Here is a 10,000-nt window from a genome sequence, read left to right as displayed (position 1 = left end):
CACACACACTGACCTTACCTAAGCTAACAAAACCACCTTAAAATGACCTTCAATATACAAAAACAAAAAACAATAAAAAAAAACGAAGAGTAAAATAACAACCATTCTCTCTCTCTCTCTCTCTCTCTCTTACCCTATAGTGATGAGAGGAGTCGGTCTCGCTGCTAAGGTTCATATAGCACTATTAACACGTACACTCGCCACCCTTATGACCAGCAGTGCCAACAGAGCCAGGAGAGAGCGCCGGATCAGTGCCAGGGGTGGTCTTCAATTAAGCAACACTCGACACTTGTTTGTCTTTTGTTTTGATTTCCTTGGTATGTAAACAATGGCACACTGAGAGGGGACCCGGAAGAGCAGCGACGTACACTCCCCGCTGTGGTCAGGGAGCAACTGAGCAGGGGCTGGAAGTGCGGGGCGGGAAGTAAGCAGTGCACAGATCATTCTATTAGGGAGTGCGGATGCCAAATGCCGCAATTTTTTCAATTTCCTCAACTATTTTTCCTTATAGATAATACATGCAGTGCTTTTTTTTAATATCAAGCTTTGTTTTTATTATATTTTTTGTCATGTTGCAATACAAAATGGCGGCGATGTAACCCCAATCGTTCCTTTAGGCAAAATGGATACCACTAATGCCAACACATTTCAATTTAATATCCCCCTTTATAAATAACAACTATAACACTGCTTACCCTTGACAAACAATCTCTACAAAACACATAGAAACAACCTGGCTAAAGAATAACAAACCGGCAGACCTCCTAATGCCACAAAACTTAAAGGAACGCTCAAAACTTTCCTTAATATTTTCCTTTCTCTGTCTGCCTCAAGAATTCGCATATTTGTTCCCAGTGACTATTGAACCAGGCCCGGCTCAGCTAGACCACGTGATGCAATACTCTCACGCTATGTACTACTATTTACTGACCGATAAACTAAAGGAACCCACAATGTAAACAAGAGAGAGAGAGAGAGAGAGAGAGAGAGAGAGAGAATTCCTGGAGAGATGCCCAGTGTGAATTTCGCTTCTTTAGAAATTGCATCATCTTCTATCGGGTTTTATTTTCATCCTGTTACGTCTCTCTCTCTCTCTCTCTCTCTCTCTCTCTCTCTGGGTAGTTCTGCATACTTGCGGAGAGAGAGAGAGAGAGAGAGAGAGAGAGAGAGAGAGAGAGAGCACATATCTCTCTCTCTCTCTCTCTCTCTCTCTCTTGGAGAGAGAGAGAGAGAGAGAGAGAGAGAGAGAGAGAGAGAGAGAGAGAGAGAGAGAGAGAGAGAGAGAGAAATAAAATGCCATATATTTCCCCGACCTACTGCACTAACTCCCTCTCCCCCCGCCTCTCTCTCTCTCTCTCTCTCTCTCTCTCTCTCTCTCTCTGCTGATGAAACCTTCGCCCTTTCTTTTATCACAAGCAAACGTAGTGATTTCCTTCATTATTATTATTATTATTATTATTATTATTATTATTATTATAGTCCTACAGAGTTAGACGTTACTATAGTGTCAGGTATACATTAAAGGCTTAGATAATGATAACTAACCACGGAATTATAGGAAGGGTCAATGAAATGAGAGGGAAAAAACGAGAAAATAAAGAAAAGAATAGACTGGTGTGTTAATAGTAAGACAAAGAAGAAGAAGAAGAAGAAGAAGAAGAAGAAGAAGAAGAAGAAGAAAATTAAGATGATGATGAAGAAGAAAAGGAAGTAGAAGAAGAAGAATGAGAAGGATATATGGCCAAGAACTTAATAATGACCGATAAGAGACGAGAGGGTTGCAAGTTTCTCTCTCTCTCTCTCTCTCTCTCTCTCTGCTTATTTCCTTTACTACAACAGTGCCATATGCCCTCCCTAGAATGTGTCTGCGTCCATATACAATCCAAGGCCTCATATATGGGTATTTTTCATCATTAGCCTCTATGGTAAGGGCACACAAGGGCTGCAACACTCGGGTCAATATGATGATGCAATACTAGCCAATATTTACATGGACATTTGAGTTACCCTTACAATGTTACCGTTTTCTTTGCTGCAATTTCTTCGCGTGGCATTTTGAATATTAGTTTTAGGGATATTGTATTCTTATTTTTGTTTTGGAATATGGAGTGAGCTGTTTATTTATAGCAGTAATTCCAAAGCTTTTACTTTTCTATATATATTTTGAATAGTGTCTAGTAATTTCAAAGGTTTTTACTTATATGTATATATTTTTTTTACTTTTGAATTTCGTATCAATATGGTAGTCATTTTAAAGGCTTTACTTCTTTTTATGTAGTCTTTATGATATTTTTTAGTAAGTTAGTATTTTTATCCATTCTCGTATCAATATTGTAATAATTTCAAAGGCTTCTTTATATAGTCTTCATCTACATTAGTACTTTAATTCATCCTCGTATCAATATGGCGATTCATTTCTAACTTAACCTAACCTTTCTATGATCTCACCACAATTCTCAGAGGTATTGAATCTTTATTAAATATCTTTGTACTTCATTTGTTTGCTTTGTAACGGGAGGGTGTGGCTACTCAGTGCAGACAGTAGTAGTACTCCACCTCTTCCTTCACTCAGCGCTCGGTGGCAACACATCACTCTGGCTCACATCTCATCATTTGCCTCACACTCACAAAACAAATGAAACAATGATAATATACTTTAAAAATTTCTACCTACTACTACTATTACTACTGCTACTACTACTACTATTACTACTACTACTAATTCTACTTCTACTACCATTACTACTACTACTACTTCTACTTAAACACCTTAGTTCCTATACTGAGGAGGAGGAGGAGGAGGAGGAAGATGAAGACAAGAATAGACAAATATTTTTTTTATTTACACATTTTTTTCAACAATTTGATCTACATACTGTAAAACTTTATGTATGTATGTATGTATATGTGTACGTGCGTGTGTATGTGTGTGCGCGTGTTAATCATATAAACAGATGTATATGTGTATTAAATAGTATAATATCAAAATCCATGCATGTGTGTGTGTGTATGTATGTATATCTCACCGTACGTGTATGTATGTATATGAACGTGTATGTAAAAGTGCGTGTGTGTGCATGTGTGTGTGCGTGCGTTAGTCATACTTGTAGAGGTGTGTGGAGTCAATACGAGGCTGAAATTTGACTCTCTTCTCCTTCCTCAAACTCTTCGGGATGTACCGTGGCGCGTGTTGGTCCATCCTCTTTTGACCGGGGTACTCTGCCTTACTGTAAGGGGAGGGATCGAGTCAGCGATTGGGGGTAACGGAATGGGTGGGGATGGGGTGAGGGAAGGGGTGCAAGGATGTGGGTTGAGGGGTAGTGTGTGTGTGTGTCAGTGAAGTGAGGGGATGAAGCAAGGGAGGGTTGAGAAATGGGAGGAAAAATAGGGTTTGGGATGGGATGGGATGGGATGGGATGGGAGGGGATGGAAGGGGAAGGGGAAGGGGAAGGAAGGAAGGAAAAAGAAAGGAAAAGAAAGAAAGAAAGAAAGAAAGGAAGAAGTAAGTAGCAGTGTTAACCCCTTCAGTACAATGGCATGTTTCCATATTCATTCTGGTGACTATTTGGTGATTTTATACACCTTCAGAAATTCAGGTGGGGGATTAAAATAGTGAAGACTGTGGCCATTAATCTTTTGACCTCCATAGACCCTTCCTAATGTCAATAAAACTGTTTAATCACATCCAAAACTTAGAGTAAAAATGCATCCCAGTACTGAAGGGGTTAAAACAATAAGGCCTTGCTCACACTAATGGTTTGTCTACTATGCGGTGTGTGTGTGTGTGGTGTGTGTGTGTGTGTGTGTGTGTGTGTGTGTGTGTGTGTGTGTGTGTGTGTGTGTGTGTGTGTGTGTAATTCACCACGGTCACCTGCTGGTCACCCAGCCAGTCTTCCCCATTACGGAGCGAGCTCAGAGCTCATAGACCGATCTTCGAGTAGGACTGAGACCACAACACATTCCACACACCGGGACAGCGAGGCCACAACCCCTCGAGTTACATCCCATACCTATTTACTGCTGGGTGAACACACCCTACACATTAACAGACCACAACACAAACAACACACACACACACACACACACACACACACACACACACACACACACACACACACACACACACACACACACATCTCTCACAATCAAGAGGGCCGGGTTCGAGTCCCGGCGCGGTGAGGCAAATTGGCAAGCCTCTTAATGTGTGGCCCCTGTTCACCTAGCAGTAAATAGGTACGCGATGTAACTGGAGGGGTTGTGGCCTCGCTGTCCCGGTGTGTGGAGTGTGTTGTGGTCTGTTAATGTGTAGGGTGTGTTCACCTAGCAGTAAATAGGTACGGGATGTAACTCGAGGGGTTGTGGCCTCGCTGTCCCGGTGTGTGGAGTGTGTTGTGGTGTGTTAATGTGTAGGGTGTGTTCACCTAGCAGTAAATAGGTATGGGATGTAACTCGAGGGGTTGTGGCCTCGCTGTCCTGGTGTGTGGAGTGTGTTGTGGTCTGTTAATGTGTAGGGTGTGTTCACCCAGCAGTAAATAGGTACGGGATGTAACTCGAGGGGTTGTGGCCTCGCTGTCCCGGTGTGTAGAGTGTGTTGTGGTCTGTTAATGTGTAGGGTGTGTTCACCCAGCAGTAAATAGGTATGGGATGTAACTGGAGGGGTTGTGGCCTAGCTGTCCCGGTGTGTGGAGTGTGTTGTGGTCTCAGTTCTACCCGAAGATCGGTCTATGAGCTCTGAGCTCGCTCCGTAATGGGGAAGACTGGCTGGGTGACCAGCAGGTGATACACACACACACACACAATAAATAAGTAAACAAACAAACAAACAATACAAAACACCTACGTAATAAATATCCTTCCACACTCATACCTTCACTCATTCTCTCTCTCTCTCTCTCTCTCACACACACACACACACACACACACACACACACACACACAGACACACACACCTCTCCCTCAAACCACCACCACCACCACCACCACAGCCTCACTAGTATTTGTCCTAGAATCTGGAGTGTGTTTCCAGTAGATAAATAAACAAATAAACAAGGAAAAAAACAGAGACACAGACACACAATTCTCATACAGACAGACAGACAGACAGACACCTTCTCTCTCACCACCACCACCACCATCTCTGCCACAGCCTTACTAGTATTTGTCAAAGAATCTGGAAAGCATACACACACATAGACAGACAGACAGACAGACAGACAGACAGACAGACAGACAGACAGACAGACACACACACACACACACACACACACACACACACACACACACACACACACACACACACACACACCAGCCTTACAAGTAATTGTCGAAGAATCTTGAGGGTGTATCCAGAGGGCGGGTGTTGAAGTCCACCTTGTAGATCTTCTCCCACAGGTACAACTCTGGCTTCTCTTTGGCTACTGGCCGGTTCGACATCACCTTCAGGTACAACTGGTGGAAGCGCTCCCGGTACTCCTCGCTGGCTGGGTGCTTGCTCACGTACTGGGGAGAGGGGGGAGTAACTTTAATCTTGAGTACCATGATGCATTTATACATTCACTCTGCTTACTATTTGATGATTTTATACAGCAGGTGTGGGCAAAGTACAACCTGCCAAAGGAATTCATGCGGCCTGACAAATGTTTAGTAAAATTGAAGGAGCAAACAAATAAACAACGCCAAATAGTATTGTGAGCATTTAATTTTCTCCCGGCAAGTGTGCACGTGTGTGTGAGAGTGGCTTTTTCTTTAGAAGCCTTTAATTCTGTATTTCAAATATTAATGATTTGGGTTAATATAGTATGTGGCCCTATAAGATGTGATATTTTTAATGTGGCCCTAGCACTGAAAAGTCTGCCCAGCCCTGTTATACAGCTTCAGAAACTCATGTGGGGGATTAAAATAGTGAACACTGTGGCCATTAATCTTCTGACCTCCATAGACCGTTCCTAATGTTAATAAAATGGTCTAATCATACACAAATCTCAAGGTAAAAATGTGTCCCAGTACTGAAGGGATTAACCTGAACCTAACCTAATCATTCCTTGCTGGCTGCGGGCATACCGGGGGGAAGGTAGCAACTTTCACCTTCACCTCACCTAACCTAACCTAACTGAACTTTCAACCTTAACCTAACCTAACCTAACCACTCCTCGCTGGCTTTGGTGGTTACTTGCATGGGGTGGGGGGGGAGTAACTTTATCCTTAACCTGACCTAACTTAAACCTAACCTAACCTAACCAGCAGCTCTCACACTAATGATTTTTGTTGGTCTGACACTTGTAGCATGGTAGTGACATGGCACCTGGCACACCTGTTTCCCTATCTCTCTCTCTCTCTCTCTCTCTCTCTCTCTCTCTCTCTTTTCTTTTTCTCTCTATAATGTTCTCTCTTTCTCTCAGTTTGCTTTTCTATTTAAATTACTGTACAATACTCTCTCTCTCTCTCTCTCTCTGTTTGTATTTCCCTCTATCTAACTTTACAACACTCTACCTCTCCCTCTCCCTTCCCCTTCCTCTCCATCTCCCCTTCCCCCCTCACCTTGAAGGACAAGTAAGGTGTGGGGTCAGGGTTGGCCACGCCCTTCTTGAGGTACATGGCAATGAGGGCAGTGAGCAGGGGCAGGTTGAGGCCCTGTACCCTGCCACCTCCACCCCCTCAAACAGTGGCTGGTCCTCACTCAACCTGGGGGGTGAGAGAGAGAGGGTGAGTGAATGGGAGCAGGTGTGTGGGTGGGGTGGTGGGTAAGGAAGGTGGTATGAAAGAGAGAGAGAGAGAGAGAGAGAGAGAGAGAGAGAGAGAGAGAGAGAGAGAGAGAGAGAGAGAGAGAGAGAGAGAGAGAGAGAGAGAGAGAGAGAGAGAGAGAGAGAGAGAGTGTATGATGAAAAAGATCATAACCACTATGCCAAGACCCAGACTGAATAGCAGCAGTGGTGTGGTGATAATACAACCCAAAAACATCAGAAAACTAGAAAGAACCCAAAGAACCACTCCAAAGATGGTTCTGGAAATGAAAGATCTTCCCTATAAAGAAAGACTGAAGGAAATGGAGCTACTAACTTTGAAGGACAGACGGGAAAGAGGAGACCCAATCACAATGTATAAGATAGTGAACTGTAAGGAAAAGATAGACAGAAAAGACCTGGTAACACTGACTGAAGATAGAGATAGGCAACAGGACAGCCTAAAAAGATCATGAAAGTCAGTGTCTGAGGAGCATTAAAAGTTTAGGCCAGGGAACAGCTGGAAAGATTGAGTGAAGAGATTGTAACAGCAGAAAGTGTGCACAAACTGAAGGAAAAGTTGGATAAAACTAGATATGAAGCAAGTCACTATGAGCCCCACTCCAACCCTATAACACACACACACATACACACACACAGCAACACCACCAGCCACGCACCACAGTATGTTGTTGCGAGGGTTCACCACCGGCCTCTCAGAGTGAAGGGCACAGGTGTTGAGCTGGAAGAGACTCAGAATCCACTGCTTGCCATTAGTGAAGGCCGACTGTTGCACCAGAGGGTAGGTCATCTCCGTCACCGGCCCAAACCCTGCAGTGTGGGGGTGTGGGAGCGTTAGGTTAGGTGAGGTGAGGTAATGAGGTTGGAAAATTAAATATATAATAAAAAAATAAAAACAAAAATGATAAATAGGAAAAATGTTAGGTTAGGTTAGATAAATAATGTTAAAAAAATAAAGCAAATAATTACGATAAATAGGAAAAATGATGGATTAGGTTAGGTGATGTAAATGAAGTTGAATACAAAATAGATGAATAATAATGATAAATCAGAAAGGTTAGGTTATGTTTGGTGAATGAAAATAAAACAAAAAATAATGACAAATAGAAAAAAAGAAGTGTAGGTGAATGAGGTTGAAAAATAAAACAAATAATAAAGATGAATAAGAAAAAAGGTTACGTAATGAGGTTGAAAGAAGAAAAGAAAGATAGAGTAACTAATAGGACAACCCAACCCAACCTCATGTAATTTAACCCAACCCAACCTAACCCAAACCAACCCAACCTCATGTAATTTAATCCAACCCAACCCAACCTCACCTAATTTAACCCAACCCAACCCAACCTAACTTAACCCAACCTCATGTAATTTAACCCAACCCAACCTCATCTAATTCAACCCAACCCAACCCAACCCAACCAAAAACAACCTCATCTAATTTAACCCAACCCAACCCAACTCAACCTAAAACAACCTCATCTAATTTAACTTAACCCAACCCAACCTAACCCAACTTAACCTAACAAAACCTAACCCAACCAAACCAAACAAAAATAATAATAATAAATAAACAAATAAATAAAAAATCACCACAACCTAACTTAACTAACTCAATTCAACCTAATTTAACTTAACTCAACTTGACCTAATCCAACACAACACAACCTCACCACACCCTAACCTAACCTAACCCAATCTAACCCAACTGAACCCAGCCTAAACCTAACCTAACCCAAGCCAACACAATCAAACCCAACCCAACCCAAAGCCAATCCCGCCCAGCCCAGCCCTGGCCCGATCCACCCACCAAGGTATGTAGCGTGTGCCATGGCCTGTGTGAAGGAGGAGAGGAGGGCCTTGTGTGTGATGGCGTCCTGCACGTTGTGTTGGCCGTGGGCATGTCTGAAGCACTCCTCAAACTCCCTTGTGTGCAGGAACAGGTGGCCGTGCTGCTTCCCTTCACTCGGCCAGTACCCTGAGCAGAGGTAAGGGCTGTTAGGTTAGGTTAGGTAAGGTTGGGTTGGGTAGAGTTCAGTACAGTAGAGAAGAATTCCTCCATTGTCTCTCCACCTCCCTCTTCATCCCTCTCTCTTCCTTTCCCCATTCTTTTCCTCATTCTCTTCTTCCTCTCACACGGCCTCCCTCTCCCTCACCCTCCCTCTTCCCTCATTACCTCTACCTCTTCATCTCTCTCTCCTCTTCTCCATTACTTTTCCTCTCTTTCCTCTTACATTCCCTCCATCTCCCTCAGCCTCTCCCTGTCCCTCCCTCTTCCCTCTTTTTCTCTCCCTTTCCCCCTCCTTTACCTCATCCTCCCCTTCTTCTTCTTCTTACACTCCCTCCATTTTCTCCTCTCTCTCTCTTTTTATTTCTCTCTTCCTTTTCTTCATCTTCCCCTTCATTCTTTTACACTCCATATCCCTCACCCTTCCTCTACCCTCTCTTCTTCTCCCTTCTCTCCCTCCTCTTTCTCTCTTCATCTTTCTTTCTTTCCTTCCTCCTTTTCTTCCTCCTCTTACTCATCCTTCTCCTTCCTCTCACACTCCCTCTCTCCCTCTCACCAGTGACAGTGCTGGCTCGACTATGCTTAAACTTGAAGCCATAAGCACGAGGGTCCAGGATTTCAGTGGGCAGGCTCCCGGTGGTGGCCAGGGGGTCCTCCCAGCCCACCACCTGCGGCAGACCCTCCTCCATACGCATGCCAAGGAACGGACTGCTTCGACCCTGCATTGGCCTGTTTGGGAAGGTTAGGTTAGGTTTGGTTTGTGTTTTAAATGGTGTTTTGTTTACGTTTGTGTGGTTCTCTCTCTCTCTCTCTGAAAACACAAAACAGACTAGTATTGCATAACACTAAAAATATTAAGGTAATTTTAATCAAATCTAACCTAACCTAATCATAAACAATAACCACCACCACCACAACCACCACCATCACCACCACCACCACTACCATCACCACCACCCCTACCACCACCATCACTACTTAACCTAACCTAACCAAACTTTTCATAAACATTTACCACAACCACCAACAACAAAAACAACAACAACAACAACAACATTAAGTCAGGCTAGGCTAGGTAAGGTTAGGTAAGGTTAAGATAGGATAGGTTAGGATAGAATAGGATATGATAGGATGGGGAAAAACTATGTTAGGATAAAGTTATGTTCGGGTAAAATTAGGTTAGGATAAAGCTAGGTTACAAAGGAGCTAACTTGGGATAAAACTGCATTAGGATTAGCAACATTAGGATGAAGCT

General features: G+C 43.2%; 2 protein-coding genes across 3 annotated transcripts in view; both read right to left on the bottom strand.

The window, feature by feature from the left end:
- The window catches only part of LOC123516223 (sestrin-2-like), a 37,947-nt gene extending 37,537 nt beyond the window's left edge, over positions 1-410 (bottom strand). The window contains exon 1 of one of the 2 annotated variants that reach the window (XM_045275441.1): positions 134-410. In XM_045275441.1, the coding sequence (XP_045131376.1) occupies positions 134-175 (42 nt within the window). In that variant the 5' untranslated portion in view covers positions 176-410. The remainder of the gene's footprint in view (positions 1-133) is intronic. The other variant, XM_045275449.1, reaches the window with a different exon arrangement.
- A 2,414-nt stretch (positions 411-2,824) lies between these two features.
- The window catches only part of LOC123516210 (28S ribosomal protein S30, mitochondrial-like), a 10,987-nt gene continuing 3,811 nt past the window's right edge, over positions 2,825-10,000 (bottom strand). The window contains 7 exon segments of the mRNA XM_045275416.1: positions 2,825-3,227; positions 5,315-5,499; positions 6,538-6,635; positions 6,638-6,681; positions 7,400-7,550; positions 8,548-8,715; positions 9,302-9,474. Coding sequence (XP_045131351.1) covers positions 3,095-3,227; positions 5,315-5,499; positions 6,538-6,635; positions 6,638-6,681; positions 7,400-7,550; positions 8,548-8,715; positions 9,302-9,474 — 952 coding nt within the window. The 3' untranslated portion in view covers positions 2,825-3,094.

This window comes from Portunus trituberculatus, chromosome 5 (genome assembly GCF_017591435.1).
Source record: "Portunus trituberculatus isolate SZX2019 chromosome 5, ASM1759143v1, whole genome shotgun sequence".
In the NCBI taxonomy this organism is placed as follows: Eukaryota; Metazoa; Arthropoda; class Malacostraca; order Decapoda; family Portunidae; genus Portunus; species Portunus trituberculatus.
The sequence above is the reverse complement of the archived record's forward strand: the minus strand, read 5'-3'. Positions and strand labels throughout refer to the sequence as shown.